The sequence below is a fragment of the Alosa sapidissima genome, chromosome 23 (assembly GCF_018492685.1).
Source record: "Alosa sapidissima isolate fAloSap1 chromosome 23, fAloSap1.pri, whole genome shotgun sequence".
Classification (NCBI taxonomy): Eukaryota; Metazoa; Chordata; class Actinopteri; order Clupeiformes; family Clupeidae; genus Alosa; species Alosa sapidissima.
Genome location: NC_055979.1, coordinates 5,047,584 through 5,075,083, shown reverse-complemented (window position 1 = coordinate 5,075,083; position 27,500 = coordinate 5,047,584). Strand labels below are relative to the sequence as shown.

The window sequence follows — 27,500 nt, the reverse complement described above, 5'->3', positions numbered from 1 at the left end:
GAGAGAGAGAGAAAGAGCGAGAGAAAGAGAGAAAGAGAGCAGTGGATGACCACTCAGTAGCATTGGAGTGCATTTGTAGTTAGGCATTTGGCTTGTTTGCAGGTATAGGATTACTGTAAAGTTATAGGATATTGCTGTGTGTGTGTGTGTGTGTGTGTGTGTGTGTGTGTGTGTGTGTGTGTGTGTGTGTGTGTGTGTGTGTGTGTGTGTTTGTATGAAAGTGAAAAGCCACTTTGTAAAGTGCACCCTGTTTCCACAGTAATCATTGATCAAGCTCTCCTTTCAGCAGCCATATGGAGCAGACGACCCTGAGAGACGATATGGAAGTGTCATGAAGTGTTTTTGTACATGCGTGAGAAAAGCAGGATTAGCATTCTCAAAGTGCTTGCTTGCACACAGACTGTGTAGGCTATCAGTTTTGTGGCGCTTTTGCGACTTTAAAAATGTGTGTATGAAAAGCGGAATTAAAAAAAAAAAATCCTGCTATGTACCCACATCCCAATCCGCATCATGCGTCGCACCACATCTGGAGCCGGACAGGTGTATGGGAGCTTAGCGTCGCACGAATACAAGGGGAAACACAGTCTTTGTCAGTCGTCGCAATCCTCTTACTGTCTGGTACTGCCGTTAACAGGATCCAGCGGCAAAAGTGCTTATCGGTGCGCGGTGTCAGATTTGTGCCTAGGTAATCTGCTGTTCGGCTAACGCTCATCCAGGTATGGAACGCCACCGCTGCCGAGATCCACCGCCACCACCACTGAGCTTCCACACTCCCGGGCTCACCTGTCTGTCTATGTAAAATACCTGCCAGCCGTTTATTCACTCTCATCCTCGTGTGCTCAGCAGTTCTATTTATCATCTCTGTATCTGCCTTAAACAGGGACCATGAGAACCCGAAGAGTGTGTGTGTGTGTGTGTGTGTGTGTGTGTGTGTGTGTGTGTGTGTGTGTGTGTGTGTGTGTGTGTGTGTGTGTGTGTGTGTGTGTGTGTGTGTGTAGCTGTGTGCTTCAGGCAAGGCTTGAATGCCCAGCAGACATCAAACACTCCGTTTTTGAACACTATCAAAGAGTATTTTAAGCAACTTGCTCACACAGACGTCTCTGCTGAACTTACAGGTCATTGGTAATGTACCCTGAGGAGAAAAAGAAACTTGAAAACCAGACTAATGAAAACTCTCTCTGGAGAAACTGCATAAACTTCATGTAAGTTAGAGTGCAGCTTGAGTGCATCACTGTAGTTACGGGTTCATTCACTGGTGATAATCATCAAATGTTTGGAGGCTCGGCGTTGATATTGCTGCACAACCACATTTGGAGTAATCAAGGGCCCTCCCAAGCTGGTTCTAACTGACAGATATTGATCTGTTATCTCTGTTTACTGTTCTACTGTTCTGTTAATGACATATATATATATATATATATATATATATATATATGTATATATATATATATATATATATATATGTATAGTGCCCTCAGGAAACACTCATCAGTTTGTTCTTGTGCTCTTAATCTCTGCCATTTCTTATGGTTAGTTAACGGGTCAGAACTTAAGGAATATGTGGCACCCTCTCTTCTCCTAGACCCCCATTCATGGTGTGTGTGTGTGTGTGTGTGTGTGTGTGTGTGTGTGTGTGTGAGAGAGAGAGAGAGAGAGAGAGAGAGAGAGAGAGAGAAAGCTTATACATATGTGCTGCATTTCTATATTCCAGTAATTGCACTTCACATTTCAAAGACAACTTGAATAAAAAAAATGTTGTTTCTCCATAGGGTGATGTATCTCATCAGCATTACAAAAAAAGATGTGAGAGGAGCAAAAACAAAGTAGATCAAATCAAATCTTTGTACAACAACATACCCCCCTGTGATCATTAGCATTAACTAACACATTATCAACTCAGTCAAGGACACCCTATCAGGCAAGTTCAGTTTCTGTTTACAGTTTTCTTGCACTTGTGCTGTGCAATTAAGAATAAAGTCTACAGCATGAGTCAAAGCTCACCTAGATGTAGGTAGACCAGGCAAAGGATCCACTTCAGCGTTCCTTCAAGGCCACACTGTATAATTAAGGCTGATACAGGCACTTTGAAGTACTTTCTCTGGGAATTGGAGATTTTCTCCAGCCAGGTTTGGAACATCATTAGCAGTCAGCCAGCCCACCCCTTCCCCCCCGTCTGTAGTTCGCTGGTCCCTATACCCCAAACCCACTCACTACACACACACACACACACACACACACACACACACACACACACACACACACACACGAAAACACACACGAACATTCCTAAAGCACCCTCTCTTGTCTTCCGTGCAGGCTTCAACAGAAATTTGCTTTCATTGTGTTTCATGTAAAGATGGATCTCACCAGCCCCATGACTCTCTGTCTCTCCTCACAGTGATTGGCTCTCGAGTAATGTGTAATTAATAATAATAGTGTAATTTTCGCTGAAATAGTGTTTTCTCACACCAGTGTGTTTCTGAGACCTTTTATTCGGCGTTGCTCTTTAACATTTCATTCTTCGTCTGATTTGGCATCTACGTTTCTCTGCGCACTCTCGGGGTGACGTGGTTAAGAGTCTATTTTTGTGATTTGTTTTTTATGTTTTGAAACTCAAAGGCACTGACGACTCACTTGTCCATGAAGGATGAATTGACCGCTAAGGAGGGACTTGGACTGTGATCTCAGTGATTGCCATTTTGGAAAATTGGGGAATACTGTGAAACTGGACACAATCATATCATCAAGCATATCACCTTCATGGCTTCAGACTACGTTGTTGGTGGTCTCATTTATTATGTCTTCTGGTTTCTTTAATTGCTCATCAACACATGTGGTTTGTGCATGTGCGTGTTCGCGCACGCGTGTGTGTGCATGAGTGTGTATGAGTGTGTGTGTGTGTGTGTGTGTGTGTGAGCGTGAGCGTGTGTGTGTGTGCGTGCGTAAGAATGTGCGTGTGTGCATGAGAGTGTTCATGCGTGCGTGAGTGTGTGTGTATGTGTGTGTGTGAGTGTGTGTGTGTGTACGTGTGTAAACAGCCCAGTCTATGCCCACCTATGCTCCCAGCAGCTCAGGTCAGGCCGGTGGTGGTGGGTCTCTGATCTCTCTACCCGTCTGTTGTCTGGAGCCCTCCGCTCCTTATCAGTGGCGTTCACACAGCGGCGTCTGGCCTCATGTTGAATAATTGATGCGGTTTATGAAAGGCGAGCGCCATGTTCACTCAGTCGGCCCTTACGCGCCCCTTTGATCAGAAGAAAGGGGAGGGTGGGGGGGGACCATGCGGAGGCTCCTGATACCATCAGCATCTGCACACCCACGTGTATAAACACACACAAATACACACGCACTCACACAGGTTTGACACAAAATCAATATGAACCACTTTGTGTGTGTGTGTGTTTATATGAAGAACTAGCTTGTTTAGGGAATTAGGAGAACCCCCCCCCCCCCCAAAGGTCTGTGTGTGTGGGTATGAATTTAAAAAATGAATGCTAACTGAGGCCTACCATTTGACCATTCCAACATTGTAACTACCCCACACATTCTTCCAGACTTCTTCTCATCACACCTGGCTAATGCTTCCAGTGTGTCAATCCTTTAGCCATCATCTGCAACAATTCCACAGTCATGCCTATACCATCAAATCTGCTACATATGGGCTAAGTGTTGATTAATATGTAACTACATAAAATGAACTAAAAGATATTATTTGGACCGACCCACACACAAATAAATAAACATTCATCTGCAGATATGAACATATTAGTAGGCTACATACATACACACTAAGTTTCTGAATTTATGCCAAACACGTCTTCTTTTCTCTCACAGACTGCATTTTGAGAAGGTCAAGACAAGAAGAAAGATAAGAGAACATGAAAGACACATCCTCCTTTCAGTGATTGACAACAAACAGACTGGCTGCAGTGTTGCATGAATAAATAAAGTCATTGCGACAAGGCATAATTGTCTGACAGAGAAGCTGTTTCCTGGCAGGATATGAAAGCTTTAGCTGAGATACATTCTCCTGATTTTCCTTCAGCCCTCATAATGTTTACATTATTTTACATCACATTATTTGTCATTTAGCAGATGCTCTGATCCAGGATGACTTGGCAGTGAAGTAACTACAGGGACAGCCTCTCAGGAGCAACTTGGGTTTAAGTGCCTCATTTAGGGGCACAATGTTGGGGATCAACTCATAACCTTTTGGGGTTCTGTTGGAAGTCCTGATCCTTGACCTTTACACCAGTGGTTCTTAAACTTTTTGTCTGGCGACCCCCCAAAAAACATGGGCCAAGTCTCGCAACCCCCTTCTCTCTAATTGGTGGAATTTGGTTTCGAAGACTGGCATTGTAAGCAAATGCAGAAAATGTCTTCTCTCATAGGTAGGCTGTGTAAACACCAAAGGCATTATGTCAATGGCAGCCTTTGACTAAAAACCTTTAGAAAAATGTCTAATCCAGACTGTAAATCATTTTGCGCGCCTCCAAAACTTTTGGCGACCATACATGTGTGATAGCTGGGTGGTTTTATATTCCTCTTCCTCCTCTCTAACAATACTTTGCATGGGCAAATAACCGTGTAACTGTCCAACTGCACACTCTGTGTTGTTTGCTCATATAAAACATGGTTCCAGACTTTGGTCCCATTGCTGACGTCGGAGGAGACTTGAGCAGATTGGGAGGTCACTCCTCATTCTGTCATGATTGATCTCACTTAGTTTGTTTAGCAAGGTTATGTGGATGTCAAGGAGTTGTGTAGGCCAATAAAGCTCTGTGGTCTCTGTGAGGGCAAATCAAATGTGCTGGTGATGTGAGGTGAGAAATGGTAAAAGGTTTACTATGCCTAAGGGTTGTTGTCTTGTTCTAAAATGTCAAGTCTATTCCTTGGGTCTGGGTCAAACAAAAATAATGTCAGGATCCTGCAGGGATTAAGAGACTTTGCGCCACCCTGGTGGCCATGCCTGCGGCCCTGACGCTCGAGTCGGCCCCGCCAACCTCTTTCTGTCCGGCCCCCTCAACCTCTGTCTCTGTCTACCCCTGTTCTTGAGTGTCTGTCGACCCGTTTGTGAATGTCCTTCACAGTCTGTCCCCGTCTCTGTCCACGTCACCATGCCAGTCTTTGTCCCCGTCTGTGTCTCTGTTCCCAGTCCCGTCCCCATGCCCATTATTGTTCTAAGTCACAATTCCAGTCACCGTTCCCGTTACTGTCCCAGTCTGCCCCGTCTTCACCTGAGTCTGCCCTGCTTGTGCCCACCTGCTCATTCCTACCTGCCCGTTCCAGTGGTTTGTGGTTGTGGACCCACGTTGTCCTCTTCACAGTTCAGAGGAGGAAATCCTGTGAACTGAGGCTGTAGCAGATGGCAACACAGGTGTTTCTTTCATCAGTGTCATGGTGTTTTGTGTGTGGGTTGGGAGGCTGAATTCAAGTGCACACCAATTCACATTTGAAATGAGTGATATGCATAGTTTCCTGTGAGACCAATCCTTTCCATTTCGATTTTGATCTTTGAGAAAAGATAGAAAGAAAGTGTGATCAATCCCTCCTTTGCACACAGACACACACACACACAGCAAAAAGGGGAGCACTGTAACTTCAGTTGCTGTCCGTAATTGCCTGTGGATGTCTGTGTGTGCTGAGCTTTAATGAAGGACACGGCATATGTCACTGCGACTAATGACAGACATCCACTCAGAGATCAGAAGAGCGCAGTCCCCACAGATAAGGTAACATGTGTTAATATCCCTCATGGCAAAGGAGGGCTTTTCTCAGGATAATTGCTACAACGCCTCTGTGATCAAGTGCTTGTGAGTCGGTGTGAAAGTCTCTGTGTGTGTGTGTGTGTGTGTGTGTAAGATCCTGTTCCCCATTAGTTCTTCTAGCAATAATTAAAGGTTTCTTGCCATATTACAGTTCACTTGTGTGTGTGTGTGTGTGTGTGTGTGTGTGTTTATACTATGAGTCTGCGAGAGAGACACTGCGTGGCTCTGAGTTCCTTTTCTCTCCTCTGAAGAACAGTCCAATGTAAAATAGGCCGCCACTGCACCCTGGAGTGTCTCTTTAAAGTGTTCTGAATCCATTAGCTGGAGCCCCTCTCCCCCGATGCCCCTGGCCCCAATCAGCTCGCCCTTTATTTTCTCTCCGTGCAAAAGAGAACGTCCATGCAAAAGAGAGGGCTGGCCACAGTAATGCGGGCCAGTAATAAGTGATACCCAGGACTTTCCTCTAAGACTCCATCTCCAGAGGTTGGTTGTCCCTGGTTCTCCTTCTCCGTGGCTTCAGTCCGCCGCCTTTGAAACCGATTGGGCCCATTTTAATTGAATTTCATTGTCTAGGGATGTTTTTCTCTTTATTAAACTTAATTCTAGGTAACATTTGCATGTTCATTTTCTGAAAGAAGCAGGGAGTGGGGTTGACTGACCTGACCAAGGTAACCTGAGTCACCTCACAGACAAACAGACAAGGAGTAACATGCAGTAAGCAACCAACTGTTTCGTTCATACAAAACTTCCATGCTATTTCTGACATCAATAAAAACCATGCCTCTTGCCACAAAAATCAGCTATCTCTTCTGAGTGCATAGCATATTTTTCGTGATCACACCAAAAAAAAATCCATTGTTCTAAACACATCTGAGTCACGTGCTCTTTAAACATCCTCTGGCTTTGAAGAGGGCTTGAGGCTTTAGCTTCACAAGCACAGGCTCCATCTCCACGCCATTGTTTTAGCTGACTGGGTTGGTTGGCCGAGGGCTTCAAAGACAGTGTCTGAATGGAACCCCTTCTGAGGACTGGCCACTCTGACCCGGTCCATGGTCATCTGCACACAGAACAGGTGCCTGCATACTCGGGTTAAACTAGACTTTGAGGGAAAGTTATAGCAGAAAAGTGTGTGTGTGTGTGTGTGTGTGTGTGTCCATTTCTGTTCTCTTTCTTGCTTGCCACATCGGCCTACTACATCCTGTCCGGAAAACACTTACTGGCTTCGACAGCATCTTTGTTCCTGCATTCGACAGCATCTTTGTTCTTGTCTCATTGTCTCATTAAGAGCACTGGCTTTTGTTTCAATCTAGTCACACAGTCAGTGCAACCGACCACCTGAAACACCACGCTGCCCATGCTGCTGCAGGTCTGAGGGCCATGTTAGTACAGCCACAGAGTGTTTCAGACAATATAACTAAGAGGTGTGTGTGTGTGTGTGTGTGTGTGTGTGTGTTTGTTTGTGTGTGTGTGTGTGTGTGTGTGTGTGTGTGTGTGTGTGTGTGTGTGTGTGTGTGTGTGTGTGTGTGTGGACCTGTGGGCCCTCAGATGTTTGAAAGGGGTTGTTCATGTAGGGCCTGGGGGCAGTGTCGCACCGCACACAGAGTTCAGAGACGGCGCTAAATTCAAAACGATTTAGTCTGAGCGTGTGACCCTGGGCTACGGCGCTTTTTGGCTTTTGAAGAGGAACTCTCACTCTTCCTCAAAGGTTAGCAGAGGGGAAAAATAGAAGAGCGAGAAGTGTCGGGTTACCTTGGAAATCTTTTTAAATTACAGAGAGCAAAGTCTGGAGAACCCACGTGTTGTGCAGGATGAACAATGGCAGCATTCTGCTGGAGCACGACTTCAAAGCACAACTCAGAAGTGAACAGAGCCCAGCTTTGTTGTCGGCCACAGGAAATCCACAGATGTTGCTCTAATATGAGACGCTTTTGGAAGCCTGTGCTAGCCTTCTAGTTGCCTCACTGTTCTCTCTCTCTCTCTCTCTCTCTCTCTCTCTCTAAAAGTCCCCCAAAGCATTATCAATTATTCTAGTTCTTCAGTGTAAGCATTACGTTTTGTAAAGTGCCTTCATTGAGTCGGGTCATTGGCTGAACTTCACTGGTGGGAGGTTTTCAGCAAAATAATCCCTTCAAAGCAAATGATCTTATCCAGAACACACGGACTCCTGTGTCAATGACAGGTGGCTTTCCCTAATGCATAACAAGATAAGGATCTTTGCTGAAGTCAAACTAGACTTGGCCAATGCACTGCTACTGCACCTAAGAGAAAGTGCCCTACACATTGCAGAATTTGCTGAATCTTTTCAACTTGTTATCTTTTCAACAAAAAAAGTGACTTGTACTGTTTGCCTTTGGAATGTCATGTCTCCAAAGGCGACTGAAAGGGGATCAAGTAAACAGTCCTCAGATCAAAGGCATCATTAAAGATTTAGCTTTCCCATTCGTGCTGCTACAGTTCGAGCATTCGAGAGAAAATCATGTCCATTTGCATGGCACAAATGCATAAATAGTCTATCTGCGATTTAGGACCTCTAAACGAGAATAAATTTGTGTTGCAGTCATTTGAAGTTTCGTGTAGAATAGCATACCCTCTTAGGCAACTTCACAGTCAGGGAGTATGTAGGCCTCAATGACAGGTAACTCAATGCAGTTGTTTTGTTCTACAGCCGTTTGTCATTCCCCCTGTGATGTGCTCTGTGATGAAGTTGTTCACGGACACAGCCGACGGTTACACAGGCGAACAGGGCGTTACACCGTGAACTGGGGATCCTAATCTCATACAGTGAAAGGGCACGCGCCGGGTTTCCGAAAGCTCCCGTCGCCTCCGGTGTCTTTGATCAAGAAAATCCAATTATTTGTGTACATACATTTCGCTCATAGAGATTAATTCATTAATTGTCCCGCCTTTATCTCCACCCCATACCACCCCCTTTATAATCAGTCCTTTTATCCAGAACAACAAACACTCCGTGGGAGCTTTGTGGATTCAAAGGAGCTGCGCTCCCCTTACAAAAGAGCTGCTATTCTCTGATGATTGGGCAGCGGCAAACTTCAAAGTAATAAATCTTATTTCTTACTGGCTGGCGGCCCACCAAAGTCTTTATGACATTCTAAGAAGCGATTCCACCCTCTCCAGTTGGTCCGGGGTATCTTGTGAGTTAGAACATTAGAACAGAGTCACTCTGTGATCATTGGACAGTTTGTTATTTTTGGTTGAAGAATATATAAACGGGTGTATATTTCAAGGATTTTGTAACAGAATAAAAACACAGGTGGCCATGGGAGCAGTTGATGTCATGCGGAATGATACACTTCAAGCTTTTCTTCAGGTTTGTTGAGTTTTGTGATATTGGTAGGCTATATTTGAATTATGATAACCAAATGGCTTTTGTCACATGGTACGTAGCCTACCTACTTTTCAGCATATTCTGAGCCTAGTATAGACTAGAAGTAGGAGTAGAATTTAAACTAAACGTGAGACAAGTTTCTACTTTATCTGGAGAGCGCTGTTCAACATTTGAAGAGCAGAATTATTCTGAAAGTGGAAGTAAAACGTTCATGCAATTTCCCCGGGAACTCAATGTCTGAAAAGAATGATGTTATCCTTTCAGGATCGGACGCCAAACTCCTCACCGGAAACCACCAGGCATTCACCTCTTGCTCTTCTGGCTGCCACCTGTAACCGTATTGGGCATCATCAGAGTTCCAGCCCCGGGGAGCCTCTCCAAGTCCAGTATTCCTATGACACGACTTTGAGTTCTCCGTCAAGACTCTTCCATCCGTGGAGTAACGATGGCGTTGCGCAGGGTGCTTTCACGAATAATTCCACTTTGGGACTTTCTCCAAAAGCCCCCCTCTCCACAAATATCCACTCGTCCTTTTCTGCACATCACGAACTTCCTCTTCCTCTCACCCCACCAGCTGATCCGGGATATCCGTATGATTTTCCACCGGTCAAGATGCTGCCTTGTTCTGTGCAATCACTGCAGGCGAGTTGCACGCCCACATATGTCCCGACTGTAACTTACACAGCTACGACAGCGTCCATAGCAGCCTCGATGTCAAGTTTTGTTCCAGGACATGGACATGGTCTGGTTCATAGCCAGCAATCCAGACATCTACCGCAGGGCATCAGGGAGGATATTCCATGGTGGAGTTTACAGCAGGGGACCCACGTCAGTCATTCCACGTCTCTCACCGCGCACCGGTTCCCATTGCAGAGAGGTTTGGTTTTGGGACATACAGAGTTTGCGCACTATCAGACACAGATTGCGGCTCTGTTCCATTCGAAATCGTCACTTAGTGGCGCGCGCAGATGTCGTAGGTGCAGGTGTCCCAACTGCCAGAACTCCAGCCCTTCCACAGAAGAGCCCGGAAAGAAAAAGCAACACATCTGCCACATTCCGGGCTGTGGAAAGGTTTACGGCAAAACTTCGCATCTCAAAGCGCACTTACGTTGGCACTCAGGTGAGCGGCCGTTCGTGTGCAACTGGCTGTTTTGCGGGAAGAGTTTCACGCGCTCCGACGAGTTGCAGAGACACCTGCGCACACACACGGGTGAGAAGCGCTTCGCCTGTCCGGACTGTTGCAAGCGCTTCATGCGCAGCGACCACCTGGCCAAGCACGTGAAGACGCATCAGGGCAAGAAGGGCAGAGTGCCACACCGAATCTTCGGTCAAGTGAAAAGGGAGGACACAAGAAACTACTGAATCAACTTTATAGCCTACTAAATGGATTTAGTATCCCGGGAAAATAAGATATGACAATTGTGCCATTAACCTGGACGGAAAAAAAAGAAATGCAACTTTTGGCTATTTCTAACTTTTTACAATTTTCACAGTGCGCTGTTGGGTAGCCTACAAATCAAAATCTAATAGCCTACAACAAACAATGGCTGCCTAACTGACACTTGACACACATCAGTTTGTAAATAGACATATTTGAAAGCTTTTGTTGAACAAAAGTCTATGTATCCTTTAGTTCTTTCTGGGGTGGTTAATGCATGTTGAATACAAATTAAGTTTTATGAAATGAAGTAGCCCGAATACTCGAAACCGAATGAATTAAAAACAATAAAGTCACATTCGCACAACTGTAGTCAAACTGCACATTTCTTCTCGTGACAGCCACAGGTCTAGGCTGAATGTCAAATGTTGATTTAGGTAGGCCTTGCCTATAGCTTACTTTGACTGCCATGATGATTTGTTACTGTGCGTATGTTGGTGTTATTCATGTTTTATGAACAGAACGTATCAAATCTAGCTAGGACCAATAGAATCTAGATAAATAGCCTAGGCCTACTTTCCAAAGAAAATGGTAACAGACTTAGGCTAATAATCTGAGTGTTGCCTATCTTGCTGTCTAACAACACTGTCTAAATAGACAATATTTTTATTTCTTTAAACTCAATTTGCAAAACTATTTTGTTTCCACTAACTTTAATCTTTTGACATAAAACAGAAGGGATGGTTTAGTTTGCAGTCTAATAATGCTACTGCAGTCAGCAGCAGTCCTTAACAGGCAATGCGCGTGTTTACCAGTTGCTATGGGAACGAAAGTTTGTTTGTCTCTCTCCATCCACCGCTGCGTAGCTGGCTGCTTGTTGATAGTTTGATGCATCTTGTGTGTGTCCAACTTTTGTCGTGCCGACGGACCTGCAGTGACATAACTAACTAACTACTAAGTTAGCTATTTGCTGGTATACATCTACTGGTAATTTGTTTGATTCACTGATCGCAACTTCGTCGAGTAGGCTAGATGAGCAGGTGGGTAACGTCAACGTTTTGGCTCGCCCGTTTCTGTCGCCGCAGGACTTGAACTAGCAGCTAGCAGCGATAACTAACGTTATGCGTAAAATCCTTTATTTGGCGACAAGTAGCCTAGTAGTCTACTACTACACATATCTCTGCAAGACTATTTGTGTGTGTCGAATGACATATTGAGTAGCCTAGACCTGATGTAGCCTATCTTTTGTTTGCCTCAACCAGACCAACGATACAATGTATCGGGACGTCCACAAATGGTCGCTCTGAATTAAAGGTAGGCTATGTATTTTTGGGAAATGGCCTTTCACAAAATTAATTTCTTAGCCCACTGACGTCGAATTATACTAAGTGTAAGCTGATATGCACTCTTATGCTAGGCTATTTATCTAGTATTTGTGTGTCTGTCTGTCTTTCTGTCTGGTCTGTGTCAATCTCTGCCTGTCTGCCTGTGTATCTTTGTGCGCATGTGCGTTTATTTTTCAGGGCTCGCTCGCCACACAGTTAAACACAGTAAATGCTGGAGGAGGTAAGCTAATACATTCAATGCAAACTTGCTAAATCTGTGTGGCTCTGACCTTTTGGATCGCACAAATGACCTTGCAATAATTGCAGCCCCGACGGAAATTGACTGCATATGTTTGCCTTGCTCCACAGAGCCCGCGCCTAATGAGTCCATCCACAGTAAATCACGGTAGGTGTAGCCTTATGTCCACAGAATTTAACCTATTGAAGGCTGCTACCTTATCTGGTTCTCAAACGAAGCACATGGGATAAAACGTAAATTCATTCGTGGTACAATAGTGCTTTTTGTCATCTTGACTTTAAACAAACTTTATTTTGTCAGTTAAAAACGGACACAAGGCCTAAATATTTTTTTAGATGTTGGCTGTAGTAGGCGGCAGGCCTGTCAGATGCCATGGTTTTCACAACAATGAGTCTGTCTCCTGCTCAGGGCAGTGGCAAGGGCTGTTCTTAATGCAACTGGAAAAGACCAGAAAGTCACCAAAACAACCAGATCTCCAAAAGCAAAGTTGCATGGGTAAGAAAGGCAAAGAAAAATCTGATTGATCATTATTGTAGATTTAGCAACCTAAAACTTTTGTAGTTTGCCATGTGCAAAAGGAAAAATTGAGTTGTTGTAAATGTAAAACAGGAGACCTATCTTTTTTTGTTTTGTTACATTTCTAAACCTTAATTTTCTTCACATCTGTAAATATAGGGCTACATTTGCAAGGAGAAGCATAATTCAGGTCAAGTCTGCTATTATCGTTTTGAATCACTTGTGTGAGATTTCGGAGACTTCATAACTTTACATCCCTTTTCCTCTCGGTCTCGTTCAGTTTGCTGCCCAATGAGGCATAGCAGTGAAAAACTGTAAAAAAGGGTCACCAATAAATTATTTTTCCTCCTATTCCACTGAACCATTCCAGTACTGGAGAGCATGCAATATCCCCAGCCCTGCCCCATAAAGATGAGACAGAGAGTGGGTGTAGAACAGTTAAACAGCCGGGCTCTGATGCTCAGTTTCAGCCTCCAGCTTCCAGTAAGTGAACGACTCTGTGCTACAGGTCACCAAGCACACACTTTATTTCTTGTCACAGCTCCTTATAAAATGTCTGTTAATTACATGGCATAAACAGAAAAACAATGCCACAGAATGTCAGAGGAGACAAAATAATTGACACATTTTCTGAGTCCATAGCCATGAGTGTTCCTTCCCATCCCACCTGCTAAGATTTGTCTGTACGGTGAAGCATGCATTTACAGAGGTCCATATTTGTTGGAACATTCTCAGCTGGGTCAGCATGTCAGGCCGATGTATTGAGACAGGCGAGTGCTGCGCCACGGCCGGCAGTGGTCGTGACAGAACAGCACAAAGAGCAGGTGAATGCCCCCTCAGCCTCACGCACTACGCGTGGGGAGTGTGATCATAGTAGCGGCACTTCCGACATCCAGGCTCAACTTCAGCGGGACCAAAGGCCCAATGAGGAGGAGGAGGAGGAGGAGGAGGAGGAAGTGGAGTACAGTGAGGGGCCTGTGCACACTGCTCCTTTAGAGCTTCTGGCTGAGGTAACTTATCTCACAACAGGATGAGACTCACCTGAGGTGCGTTCAAATTCGCAAACATAGGCGAACGTTTGCAAACACTCAGTCTGAGGAGGTAGTTCTTCAGTCGTCAGTCTGAGGAGGTAGTTCTTCAGTCGTCAGTCTGAGGAGGTAGTTCTTCGCAAACATACAGTGGAGCTGGGCGTGAGCTTGACGAAGGTAACAATGCAATTACTGTTACAAATGGAATGCACATCAAATCACTCAAATTTAACTGTTCAGAAAAAAACAAACTTTCGCCAATGTTTGCCGAATTTGAATGCACCTCAGGTTTCCCTTCCACACTCACTTAAAGAACATTTAAGGCAATCAAGCAGTTTTTGAGAGAAAAAGTTTTGCTTCATGTGGCAATTTAGCATGGTGTGTTTGTGTGTGTGTGTGTGTGTGTGTGTGTGTGCACCCATGTATATGTGTTAATACACACATGCTTGTATATGTGGTTGTGTTTGGACATACAGTATATGTGAGACAGGCTTACGTATAAGCTCCTGTCAGGTAAACAAAAATATTAAATACTCTAAAGTTAAAGCTGGATATGTCATCCAGTGGGAAGTGTAATCCAACGTCAGTCAACCACTTCTTCATGATGGAAAAAAATAATTTTGTACATCTACATGTTTGGATTTCTCCCTCCAGTTCTTGAAAGCGGTGATGGAGAAGGACTACCCGCTATCTCAGAAGCTCTGTCAGATGAGTAAGTGGACTAAAGTCACTGGACATGTCACACCCCTAACTGTGTTTGCTCTACACAGTGATCAATGGCTACAAAATATTCTGTTTTTAATAGACTGAAGTTGATGTCAATTGTATAATCCCTCTGTCTACACACACACACACACACTGTTTGACACACACAGACACACACACACACACACACACACACTTACTGTCTGCTGGGAGATCTCAGTAACAGCTATAAGTGCTCACAGCCCACAAATCTACCCATTAAATGGTTGGCTGTACTGGCGGCAAAGATAATGACTAATTCTTTAAAATGAAACGATAAAAATTCCTCATGCGGTGACGAGGCTGCTTTCTCTCCTCTAATGATTGATACTCTCACCATGGCTGAGTTGAACTGAGCTGCTGTGGTAATATAATTTTAATTGTTGATCATTTACCTAGTTATAATAGCTCTGCACAGAAGCATGTCTTAAATTTGTCCATAGATAGAAAGATAGATACATAGATGGAAACGTGTTCCTTTCGACTGCAGTCTGGAGCACAAGGGGTCTTGTATCTCAGGTTGTCTGCCTGACTCAACTACTGTTGGTCATCAAATTTATCCCTTTTCCATCTTTCTTTTTTTCTTTCTTTCCCTTCTTTTCACAGTTCTCATTTATGAGCCAGAAAACCCAGAGGCAAAAGTGTTCATGCCACTTATTGAAGAGAGATTACTGATCGGTAAGTCAGAAGGACAAATCATACTCACGGTCTCTCTCTCTCTCTCTCTCTCTCTCTCTCTCTCTCTCTCTCTCTGTAGATATGATCATTCACAGCTTTGTAATAAAACCTCTTTTAACTCTATGTAGTTGTTATTGTTTCATTTCCATAGCCCCAGAATCGGTTTATTCTGCTTCTCTAACTGTATCCTATGGCCTAAAATTGAGTGATTTACATTTTTATTAGAAAATTAGAAGATTGTGTCTTCCACTCTTCTCTTATATTTTAATCATCCTCTTCTTTACGGAGCCAGGCAGCTGCATGGCTATTAATGTCTTTAACCATGCCAAATTGATAATTGCTTTCTAAATGTTATAAGTTGTGGGCAGATTAAAAGTTGATTAAGGGCATCGTTTGTCTTACATGTAAAAAGGTGATATAAACTGAACGGAAAAAAAAGTTAAGAGCAGGGGATTAATATTAAGTGTAATGAAGTACTTACTTAAAGCTAAGATAATGGCAAGCATGTAATATTTTAAAAGGATTTTATGTGCCACATTGTCCCAGTTACAGAGCCTAAGCCATCCATAGCTGGCCACTCCCCAGTGTTACCATCGGTTACTGTATGGTTTTGTATGGGGCAGATTGAGTTCATTAGCAAGTTTATCTCTTGCTAGTTTCACATCTTTGAAATGCTCACCAGCACAAGAGGCAGAGGAGCAGAGGGGACAGGACGATACAGGTTGCAGCAGTGAGGAAGAAGACGACAACCCTGATGATGATGATGATGATGATGACAGTGATGATAGTGAAGAGCAGACGGACAACTCTGAGAGTTCCTCTTCATCGTCCCCGTCCTCTGAAGAGGACAGCGATGAGTTGGAGGAGGAGAAGAGAGTGAGTGAGGAGCAGGAGCGCTGTAAGAGAGCAGCGGTCATCCCATAGTGTTGGACAGCCGTGTCTCGGCCCAGTTTTCTCTCTGTTACTCACTTACTCCTGCTGTGTGTGTGTGCATGCATTTATTTATGTAATATAATATTAAAAACACACAGACATATTCACACACACATTTAGTGTTGAAAACTGCTTTACTCTATTAAAAATAAAAAAATAAGATGTTAATTTGGCAAGTGGTTGATGAGCTTTTGTTCTTCTCTTGCTAAAAGATACAAACTTTTCACACTGCATCACTTAAATGACTTTATGTGTTATCATCAACTACTATTCAATGAAACACATCTGAACCAGCTTCCACTCTTTTTTCTCTTCCTCCATTTGTCTTCAAGTTCACTTTTTGGAGTAGTGTGTTTTGAAATGACACCCTGTTTATCAGGAGGGTCACTCTTTCTAGGTCATTCTGTATCTTCTAACAGTGTGTGCACCTAAGGAGTGAGGTAGGTCACTCCATGTGTTAAAATGGAAAAAAATAAAATTATATATTATTACTATCTATGTCCCCTTACTGACTGTAATATGTTGCATGATTTTATGAAATTACGATGTATTGCGACATCATGCAAGTCAAATTTGTAGTTTCTTATGTCTCATTCCATCGAACTACAGATCCGCTACCCGATCTGGCAAACTTACATAGTGCGTTTATAGCCGATCGAGGGCCGCGAAGCGAATGCAGAAGTGCCGTTCACCCTGTTACGAGTTGATGAACCACGGAAACAATTTTGGAAACATTATTTTAAGGTACAAAAAACTCTTTGGTGTTGCTTTAACTACTATGGTTTTGGGAAACGCATCCCTAATGTCTAAGTGCACGTGTTAGTGCATCTGATCATTTCTGGATAATGATGCTGCCCGATGTTAATCTGTTACTGAGCGTAAATAGTATTTATAGTCTGACGTCTGAAGTGTCAGCGCTGCTAATTTCTGGTAAATGATGCCACCCGATGGCATGTTAATGAATCATCTTTTGCCGCCACCTACAGGTGTATCTTCGCGTGAGGTGAAGGAACTTGCAAGTGCCCCTACATGTTAGTATGTCCATTGCGAAGTTTCTAAGACCAAATGCTATTGCATAGTAGTGTTTACCTCTTAAGCTACACACTTGATAAACAAATCAATATATTGAAAATACATAGACAAATGTTACTTGTTGTCTCCAGAAATTCCATTGGCAGAGATCCTAAACAGGGTTTAGAAACAAATAAATAAATAACGTGGTTGTGTAAGCCACATGCGCACTAAAACGTTTTAAGCCCAGCGTTCGTCATAACTGAAGTCACGGATCGTGTAGTTTCGCAAGAACCTGTAGCCAACCGGAGCTGTCCAAGTGCTGAATCCAGAGAAGCGCAACCGCGTCGCGTCTACGGGCGCCCTTGGGTAACATTACAATTTCAAAATCCAAGGACATTCTCATGACATTGAGCGTGCTATGGCAGTTAAACACCATGCACTGAAACATACAAGGTCATCATCCTATAGATGATTATTACACCCGTGAGCAGGTGTTCCTCATATCCCACAGCCTTGAAGATGCAAATCGATTTATTCAATAGTAGTCTATGCCATATTATTGAACTACACATGTAATTAAACATGTAAAAAATCCAAATTGGATGTTTTGATTGTCGAGAAAGGTGATTTTACAGTTAGCCTCAGGTTTGACAGTTTGAAGACATTTAAACAAGAAAGAAAGGCAGCCGTTTTTGTATGATTTTGACTGAAGCATATGAAGGGCTTTCAACATGTATGATCATAAAAAAACTACTATAGGGATCCATATTAATATTCACAGTTGCTATCCATCATTCCTCAACGAGAGTGTCAGTGTCCACGATATTGATTCTTTGGCGCCACCCCGTGGACTTAAGATCGCTTGTGACTCTCACATTCTAATATAGGCTATTGAAACTACTCAATATAGACTTTCCTCCATTTCAATGAAGTGGAAATCTTGTATTAAAAAAATACTGTTTAAAATGATAGTCCATGAAGTGAAGTGTACAGGGCTGATATCTCCCGGTGATCTCGCACTCACAGAGTATGCCATTATGATGCCCTGCACAACAAAACACCACCAATGAAATCATAGAAAGAGAGAGAAAGAGGAAACATTATACTCTTTGTTTTGGCTGCAGGCTCTCGGTTAAACCCCCCCCCCCCCCGCCCCCGCCCCTCTGTCTCTCTCCTTCTATCTTCTCTCCTCCTCCTCCTTCACTGAATGGCTTTGTTTTATGGATGTAATGTGTTGCTCATAGGGTCAAACTTGTCCTGTCCACCAGTGTGCGTGGGATTCCTCACTAATATAAATCCCGAAGGACCAACACCAGCGAGGAAAGTCACGTCCAAAGACCAAGCGCAACGATCCACCGCTGGTTATTCTGCACAAAGTGGATTTGCTCAATACCATACTTGGGGGCCAGTTTCAGATCGGAGGAGGAACGGGAGACTCACGCGTGCACACGTAGAAACGGATAAAAAAGTATATTAATTTGCTTTCTGGTAAAAGATAAATAGAAACAACAAACAATACAAACTTCGTTTGGAAAACGTGCAGCACTGGATTGGTCTTTCCGAATTAATATTTGGATGTTGTTCTTTGGGAGTGTTTCTCAACTCTGACCACTGCGCGGCTACAAGGTGTTACTCCGGCTCTGACTTCCTAGTTGGATTCTAGCGAGCAGTCAGAACACCTGTGACTGGCATTACGGTAAGGACATCAGAAACAGCCTATTAATTTATATTCTTCTATGCGGGTTATGTCAGGTTTATCAACAGCTGTCATGTTTATGTGTCCGATAAAACGTTTGAACGGATGAAAACAGTAGCCTAATTATGAAATGAATGGACTTTTCCTAGAACATCTAAACAAACGACCTGTCGATTGGGATGTCTTATTTCTATGCTTTCTTAACGAAATCTAATTGAAACATAATTAAGATATCATTAGTTACGGAGCATGTGGTAATTTTAAGCACGGCGATAACGTTCGTTCATTCACAATTTCTCACACACGATGACATTGACTGATGGTCGCTGGCTGGAGTTATTTGAAGATAATCTGAATTGGGGAATCGATATGGTATTTTGTAAATCAATCGTTCGAGCTCTTTTTCCAATGGGCCATTAATCAAATAAGACTGCGCTGTCATCGAAAATATTTAAATAACTAGCCTAATTCTATGCTCCATAACTTAATTTCGTTATTTTTTGTTACCAATTGTTTCACAAGGGCAGCTATAATGTCATATTTTTACATTACGACACGATTAATTGCAGGCATTGTACATACAATATTGTCCAATACGGCTTGATTTATAGACTTCGTTTTTAAAAGCGCTTGGCTCTTTGAGGCAATTAAGTTGGACTTCATGGTCTGGTGCGCCCCGTTTGACTGCAACGCCCAGAGCGAGCTAGATACCTAGGACGACAGAAGAGGCGTCTGTTGTCCATCTGCGAGAAATAAACTTCATCCGAAACTTGGCATGGTGTCCAGATGTACTCCGGGAGTCGATTTCGTAGTTATAGGGGGGCTCGTGACCCATTAATAGCCACCACTGACACATTTTCTGTCTCTTGGCTGCGTATAATTGAATGCGCGCGATGTTATCGCCGACCACATTTCTGCACTTGACAGAAGACGGAGCCTCCGTCCCGCTAGCATTGGGCTGTGTGAATAGCGAGAGACGAATAGTCTCTTTCACAGACACTGATTTATCACGTTGGACCATTTTGGAATTTCGATTGACGCTCAAGAACAAATGTGGCTGATTGTGTCTATAAACTACTGGGCAGTGCTTCTTGTTTCACCAAATGCGTATTCCGGTTCTAGAGTTGGGAAATAATACATAAAATAATACCGCAGTTTAGGCTACTATGAAGGGGTGATTGTTTTGTGATGACATGGTCGTTTGTTTCTACAAACATTTCTATTTTCCTTGCAGTGCCCCATTTGATCTCTTAGTCCAGCTTCAACGGGTTTTGGCTGCGGGTGACAGCACGCACGTTCAAGTGTATTGTCCCGCTTTGGCAAACTGATGGCGGCTTCAGCACCTTCCTCCTCTGCCGGCGACCCGGATCCCAACTCGACTAATTTACGACCACCATCTACAAGTAGGTCTCCTTCATGAAGCACGTCTGGCTCGGGTTGTTTACACCCTGTGCAGCAGCATTTATCACCCGCTAAAAAAATCAAGCTGTGGAATGTCTATTATCTGACAGATCGCATGCATTGCACCCCAACTTATATCATGTCATTGTAAGTCGCTTTGGACAAAAGCATCTGCTAAGAACCATAAACATAAACATATTTGTTTATAAGTGGAGCGAGTAAGCCTACCCTGATAACATGTTAAAAATAAAAAATACAAAACCCCATGACACAAGTATGGGTGCAGCGTGTCCCAAATGATATAGCCTACCAAACAAGACTAATACCGAATATAAGTATTATTTAGCCTGCTGGGTTTTAATGTCAATCCTTATAATTAATCCAATCGCTGTTCAGACCAATAAACAATAAAATTTACAGTAGGCTAATACAGCCTACTGTAGCCTACAAAATAATAATAATAATAATAATTATTATTATTATTATTATTATTATTATTATTATTTACATGATTATTCCTTGGATTATTTTCATTTTCTATAAAATGAAATCTGTTTTTTTTTTTTTTTTTTCACTTAAATGTAGTAGGCTAAGAAAGAACCATTATCCCCGCTGTTGGAGTTTGTTGGGTTCTGTATAATTAAATGGAAAATAGGTCTGATTGCAGCCACTCGTAATGACTCACGCATTTTGTTCTCTTTTAATGGAACTGGCAATGTTCGAGCTGTAATCAGGCATCGAGTACTTGACGACTTGAATGACATAATTGATTCAAATTACTGCAGGCTCCCTTCTTTTCCTTTTATGTCTTTCTTCAGTAAAACCATGCTTAAAACGGTATATTTTACCTTTATTCGATATGGAAGTAAAATGCAGACCTATTTCCACTATATGATGGTTAGTACTTTGAAAGGATGAAAAGAATGGATTGAATATATAGGCCTATATTTGTGTGTGTGTGTGTGTGTGTGTGTGTGTGTGTGTGTGTGTGTGTGTGTGTGTGTGTACACTGCTGCTGGTCGTGTTGCCATTATCTCCCTGCCACGCTCTATCTCACGCGCACTGACCTGAGGCGGCACGCTCTGTCAGTGTCGCGGCAAGGGGCTGACAGCTATACGCCTCGAGCCGGCACCAACTGAGCCGAACCGCCTGAGGTCCAAACACCAACAGCCACAACAACAACACAATCCATACCAGTCACTCGCCTCTAAAACGTGTGCATGTGGATTTACCTCCATAACCCATCAATCAGTGAGGACATATTTAGACTTTGCATCCAAGTCCAACCTGCTTTTCTGCACGATACACAAGTCTTACATGAAGTCATAAGCTGTGTTTTAATATCATGCAAAGAATACTCCTGTTCTTTTATTTCTCATAATGTTTGAGTGTATTTTCATTTTCCATTATTCCTAATGGTTATTTTCTGCATACACATCTGATTGCAAAACGCTGCTTGCCTGCTGCTAGACAGGCCCACTGGCGTGCTTGGCTCTTAAGATGCTAAATTCTAGACGCTTTTCGTAGCCCTTTCTCTGGCCGCCGGACGGCCAATCATGCAAGTCTCCGCCAGTCAAACACCGCGTCTCACCCAATTAATTTCTGCACTCGTTCCCGACCTCATTTCATGGCCGTTTATTTTAAAGCGCCGCTTTGCCGGATGTGTGCCAGCGTTCATTAGCCCCCTCGCCTCTCTGATGGCCTCTATTGATTGCCTGGCGGAATCGGAGATTTCTCGAATGTGACTGAGTATTACAGCTGCCCCCCCCCCACACACACACACACATACACATAACACACCAGCAAAGCGCCGCTTCCAAACAGCCATCCCCTCTCGAGCTCACGCTGCCTGCCTCCGGCCTTCTGCTCTGCTTCTCCTCCATTTCGCGCTGCTTCCGAGCCATCCCCACCACCAGCGAGTGAGAGTCAGCATACTCAAATCAAAATGTCGGTTATTCAATAGTTCTCCCAAACGTCTCGTTTTAGCATATGATGCATGGTGCGGCGTAGCACATGGCTGCACGAGGAAGCTGGGGATGAAGATATGCGGTAAGTTGGATACGCCTCTTACGCACACCTACACTGTCCTACTCCTCAGGTCAGGTCACAAGTTGAGCATGAATAAAGGCTATTTATATTATGTATATGAAAAACCAAACTAGTCCCCGAATGACATGTTTTTGTCGACCTTGTTCTTTATGTTCCTCTTTCTTCCAACTGTGTATCTTGTATGATGGTGTATGTAAGGAAACAAGGGGGGGGGGGGGGGGGGGGGGGAACTGTCACTACCTATTCCCATCTCACCAAAGGTCAGCGGCGCACAGTCATTTAGCCCGTAGGCCACACAGGGTATGCGGGCGGAGGCTTTTGTCTCCCCCTGTTCGCACCATGTCTCCTTGCATCTCTGAAGATGGCTTTTATTCATTGAACAAAGCCAGCCAACAAAAGACAACATCTCTCTCTCTCTCTCTCTCTGCCCCCCCCCCCCCCCCCCTGAAAATATGTAGACCTGCATGCTTTCAAGGTTCTATATATTTTTAAAAAACTATTAAAACATGCATATTTTAACATGGCATGTAGTCTGAAGTAAAATTAGGCCATAATAAATTCTGACTCAGTGACAGCGTGGACTGCCCTTTGGGTTTGCTTTTCTAATTCAGGATGCTGTGCGGCGTGGGATGTCATTTAATTGTTCCGGTATGCAGGCTGACGATTTTGTCTCCTGGTCTCTGCTAGGCACCTCGCTGATACACCTGACAGGGTTTTACAGCCCGATAAAATATTCTGAGGAAGTGGAGATAACGGTGATCCTCGAGTATAACGTGTGGTCTAAAACTTACCTTAGATATTATATATTCGGCAGCTATAGGCATCAATCTGAACGCAGTCTTAAACATAACATACTCTTCAGGTGAACCCAAGTCGATTCTTCTGGATGTTTTCAAGGACTGCCAAACAGATTTTATATACACCTACACTCATATTACTTTTACTTTGACGTCAGAGGAATTCTCGTCCCTGGTTGGTTATCAACAAAAAGGTATAATTAGCTTTTCATGTTGACCCACATGTGTCGGCCTATTTTTAAAACACATAAAGCCTTTGTGAAAAAAGTCAGATGCATGTATGCATTTTTTTCTGTTATATATTTATTTGGTCACTTGCTGGAAAGGATGCGCCATCTAGGCTAATGGATAATTACCAATGGAATGATCAATGTGGCAGCACAAAAATAGTAAAGAATCAATTTTTTGTGCCTATTTATTGGCATATTTAAGCCATTTTGGAAATGCATGCAATAGCCATGAATGTAACATTTTTCTTTTCGAATTATAGGCATTCATGTGTTATTCTAGAATGCAACATGAGTTGTAGTATATATCAATCATTTATTTTGATTGTTGTCTGCATTCTTTTCTCACGATGGTTGTTTTAAATTAAGACGGGAGTTTTCATCTTTTTTCCCTCAGATCCCCCAAAATATATAATTCTATAATATATATGCCTATAGGTATAAGCTATAACAACTATCTACATATTGACGCTAATTGCGCTCATGTCAACAACTTGCACAGTTGACAAGAAGTCATAATCGACCTAAATAAAAAATAATGTGTACTTTTCAACAATTACTGGCCTTTATCTGTCTGGAACGGTCCTTCCTGAAAATCACAGATTACTGCTGTTGTGATTAAAGCACCAAGCGGCAGCCTCCCGTTGTAGCGAGATAGATGAGATATGTCCGCATGCACCCAGGCGATAACAACCACACTATGGTAGCCTAGTGAAGACCGTCTGTATGTGGGAAGCATTTTTTTGTTGCTGTCACACACAGTTTCCACAGTTAATTGTTCCAAGTGGGTCATACGGGTTTACTGTTTAGGCCTTTTGAGACTATATACTATTATACAATTAGACCTTGTATAATTTAAAGCTATAGGCTACTGTTAATATTCGCGTTAATAAAACTGACGGATTTAAGGATTAGAATCAAAATGTATTCATGGCTGGACTAGATCAAAATTAATTTTCATAATTTGTGTGTGTGTGTGTGTGTGTGTGTGTGTGTGTGTGTGTGTGTGTGCGCGCGCGCGCGCGCGCGCGCGTGTGTGTGTCCGTGTTGAACGCATATTTCCAGGTCTGCTTGTGGTAATGCATTACAAATCTTGTCAATAAAGAAGCTGCCATAAAATATCGCTTATACAACATTACCTTTTGAGGCGCGCGCACTCTATCAAACTGGTCCAAGGTGTCTTAATGGCATGGACCCACCACTGTGGCTGCGTCTCGGCAGGTTGTCAAGTGGAGTCGATGCGGGGTTGGGCGAGGAGGAGGAGTGGGGGTTTCGGACAAATTTACTGAGGCCCAAAGGTTTGAGGACTCCTCCCCGAACCACCCCCTGTGAGCGAGTGAGCGTGTGGGTTGGAATGTGATCATTTGCCCCTACCCTGCCCCCTTGCTGCAAGGCTGTTGATGTCATACGACAAACCCCTTAGGGTTTCTGAAACTATAAATAGCACCCACTGTAAACATGGGGATCAACCCAAAGTATATATTGGCCTAACGGCTCCATCCTCGCATTCACAGTTTGCAACAGGAGAACATGAGTAACTTTTTTTCCAAGTGATTTCTTGAACCCTTACCGCAACCATGCTAAATAGTGACAACTGCCCGTTTCACCCCTCTTCTGCTCCCTGTAACAACGCAGGCTTCCTGCAAAAGAACAACAGTCTGGAGGAGAAGAGTCGTATCGTCAGTGCCCTTAAGGAGCAATCTTCAAAAAACGAACTCGAGAACAGCGAACGGGATGCCCGATTCAGGCGCACTGAGGTTGACTTCTCCAACCTTTTCGCTCGGGGTGAGTAACAGGCATGCATACTTGGTAGACTTCAAATGATTTCAGTTAAGTGTGTTATCACAGTTACTTTCTGATTGTAACGCCCATAACATCTCAAAAGAAACGCTAAAGTTATTAAACAGTTACTTTGGTAACGTGAACAGTTTACTTTAAAGTTATTTTGGGCTAAAACAATAGGCTATGTATATTGATGAGCGGCATCGCCTACTAAATACATGATGGTGTATTTATAATATACATATGCAAAACAAGAACATACATATCTTTACCAGATCTACTGCCGGCCAAAAATGGAGAGGAGCCCACCATGCAGTTCTTGCTGGAAGTTGTGGAGATCCTCACCAACTACGTGCGCAAGACCTTTGACAGGTCCACCAAAGTGCTGGACTTCCACCACCCGCACCAGCTGCTAGAGGGCATGGAGGGCTTCAACCTCGAGCTCTCTGACCAGCCAGAGTCACTTGAACAGATCCTTGTGGACTGCCGAGACACACTAAAATACGGCGTGCGGACAGGTAGGCTATGCTAAAACGAACATAGAAATTGGTTTCTGTACGCCAAATGTTTAGATGAAATGAAAATGAAAACAATCTCCTTTAAAATAGACAAACAGGCCCTTGTATGCACGTTTTGGTGATGTTAAAATAGACAGTTGTAGATCAATGTCATGATTTGGCTTAATCAGTCTATAAAATGGGCTTATTTTTATTTTATTTTTTGATGTCAGAATCGCGTCTTCATTTCAACATAGCTAAAAATGGGCCTGTGCGTGTTTAGTCAGGAGACTTTTTATGATAGTTCAGAGCTTACATACCTAGCTTACAAGTACCCTTTTAGTCGAGGCATTCCCGCCATAAAACAAATCACACCGACAGGTTATTGTACTCTGGGTAATTTTGTTGACTGCTTGTTTCTCTTTCAAATTAAACCACGACTGGCCTGTGGCTATTTAAAATGGTTTTACAATCACTTAAGCAGTTAGTTCCTCTAATAGGTGTCGCCTCATTTAAAACAAGGAACCCATATCAATGAGGCAAAACGTGTCGTGTTTTTCAGATAGAGGAAGAAACTTATCACGAAAGCAGTTGTTACAACCGCCCGAGAAAATGTGCTGTCCGTGGTGCTGAAACATGATGGGAGCTAACTCCTGTTTAACTATCATTAAAAACAATTTCCTTCATTTAATCCGCTGCCACCACCACCCCTCTTTGGAGGGCAACGTTGTAGGCTATTATTTCAACTGCAAATTCAATATATTAAGTGAAGGACCAACCTACCCTATGATAATCCATGAACAGACAAACAATTTACATGAAACAGGCCATTTAAAATAAGGACCACATAATGTCCACGTAAATTCACGAGACAAAAAGTCTAAGCAAATTGTTTAATCATTGCAAATGCAGTCTGTATAGGCCTGCAGATCAGGCAGTTACCCATTTTTAGAACTGACTGATTTGCCTTTACCTTGGCTTCTCACATAACGCATTCCCAGAATGTGTCCCCACTCTTTGGTCGAAGTCCTGTGAAAGCGTTCAGCGACAGATATCTGGCCAGGATGAATCAAATATTATTTGGTCTATCCACCTATCAATACATAATTATACGTGTTCATCGGAACGTATCACGCAGACTAATGAGCCGCATTAAACGTGCTTTGCATGGAGGCGGGATGGGAGGACTCGTGAAAAGAACATCTGCTTTCTGTGGGCACAGCATGATACAGCCTTATGCAAATTGCACACAGCAAAACACAAAACAACATGGAATTCTTTTGCCATTTTGCTTTAATTCACTTTCTTATCTACCTATCTATCTATCTATCTATCTATCTATCTATCTATCTATCTATCTATCTACCTTTAATTATGTTATCTGGTTCTTCTATTTCGTTTACAATACAATTTTATATTTTAAATAAATGTAAAATATAGAATAATATTCTATACAACACGAGAAACATATTATGTGAATGTATGTTTAGGGGTGTGTTTATTTGTTCCTAATGTAATTTCAGTACCCTAACCATGTAGTCGTCTCTGTCTTTGTAGGTCATCCCAGGTTCTTTAACCAGCTCTCCACTGGCCTGGACATCATCGGCTTGGCCGGAGAATGGCTAACCTCAACTGCAAACACCAACATGTGAGTCTCCATCTGCCTCCACTGCACTGACTTGAGTAGCCTATCCATTAATTTCCTTCCATTCCTTTGGCATTCATTCCATTCTCTTTGGTCTGGCTGCCTTCTGGCTCTGGGTCTTTTTCTGGCTGCCTTCCACTGCGTTTCTGTATATCTTTAATTCTCTCTCTCTCTCTCTCCCTCAATTTCCTCTTTCCTGTTCTTTCCTTCTTGTTTCTCTTGGTCTCTGTCTCTGTCCAGCCATGGCGAGTGCTCAAGTAGAGACAGGTAGAAAAGTAGTGATGTCAGATAGCCTATAGTCTAGACTACATAGCATTTCTGTGCCAGAAGAAAAGACAGAAGAGGTGCTGAGAACAAAAGTAGAGTTTGTTGAAAGTGAATTTGGCTCAGAGACTGTCAGTGCTAGCCAAGGCATTGGAC

General features: G+C 43.1%; 4 protein-coding genes across 8 annotated transcripts in view; all 4 read left to right on the top strand.

The window, feature by feature from the left end:
* Nucleotides 1–27,500, top strand: part of LOC121698443 (dynein, cytoplasmic 1, intermediate chain 2a) — a 185,743-nt gene that overhangs the window by 81,441 nt on the left and 76,802 nt on the right. The window lies entirely within an intron of this gene.
* Nucleotides 7,283–11,183, top strand: LOC121698452 (transcription factor Sp5). Its single transcript, XM_042080572.1, has 2 exons — nt 7,283–9,093; nt 9,376–11,183. The coding sequence occupies exons 1-2, from the start codon at nt 9,043–9,045 to the stop codon at nt 10,471–10,473; spliced, it is 1,149 nt and encodes a 382-aa protein (XP_041936506.1). The 5' UTR covers nt 7,283–9,042; the 3' UTR covers nt 10,474–11,183.
* erich2 (glutamate-rich 2) lies at nt 11,349–16,466 on the top strand. The gene is made up of 10 exons (XM_042080575.1): nt 11,349–11,529; nt 11,752–11,803; nt 12,013–12,055; nt 12,184–12,220; nt 12,482–12,568; nt 12,960–13,072; nt 13,325–13,599; nt 14,272–14,329; nt 14,968–15,039; nt 15,722–16,466. Exons 1-10 carry the CDS (start codon nt 11,522–11,524, stop codon nt 15,961–15,963), a joined length of 987 nt encoding a protein of 328 aa, XP_041936509.1. The 5' UTR covers nt 11,349–11,521; the 3' UTR covers nt 15,964–16,466.
* The window catches only part of gad1b (glutamate decarboxylase 1b), a 21,075-nt gene continuing 11,786 nt past the window's right edge, over nt 18,212–27,500 (top strand). Inside the window, exons 1-6 of one of the 2 annotated variants that reach the window (XM_042080562.1) lie at nt 18,212–18,682; nt 19,917–20,085; nt 22,070–22,132; nt 24,792–24,941; nt 25,214–25,456; nt 26,993–27,083. In XM_042080562.1, the coding sequence (XP_041936496.1) occupies nt 20,010–20,085; nt 22,070–22,132; nt 24,792–24,941; nt 25,214–25,456; nt 26,993–27,083 (623 nt within the window). In that variant the 5' untranslated portion in view covers nt 18,212–18,682; nt 19,917–20,009. The remainder of the gene's footprint in view (nt 18,683–19,916; nt 20,086–22,069; nt 22,133–24,791; nt 24,942–25,213; nt 25,457–26,992; nt 27,084–27,500) is intronic. The other variant, XM_042080563.1, reaches the window with a different exon arrangement.

Coding starts and splice junctions, on each gene's coding strand:
- LOC121698452 (XM_042080572.1), top strand. CDS start 9,043: ATGGGAGCAGTTGATGTCATGCGGAATGATACACTTCAAGCTTTTCTT. Junction 9,094..9,375: donor CACTTCAAGCTTTTCTTCAG/GTTTGTTGAGTT, acceptor TTATCCTTTCAG/GATCGGACGCCAAACTCCTC.
- erich2 (XM_042080575.1), top strand. Junction 13,600..14,271: donor CTTTAGAGCTTCTGGCTGAG/GTAACTTATCTC, acceptor TTCTCCCTCCAG/TTCTTGAAAGCGGTGATGGA. Junction 15,040..15,721: donor TGAAGAGAGATTACTGATCG/GTAAGTCAGAAG, acceptor AATGCTCACCAG/CACAAGAGGCAGAGGAGCAG.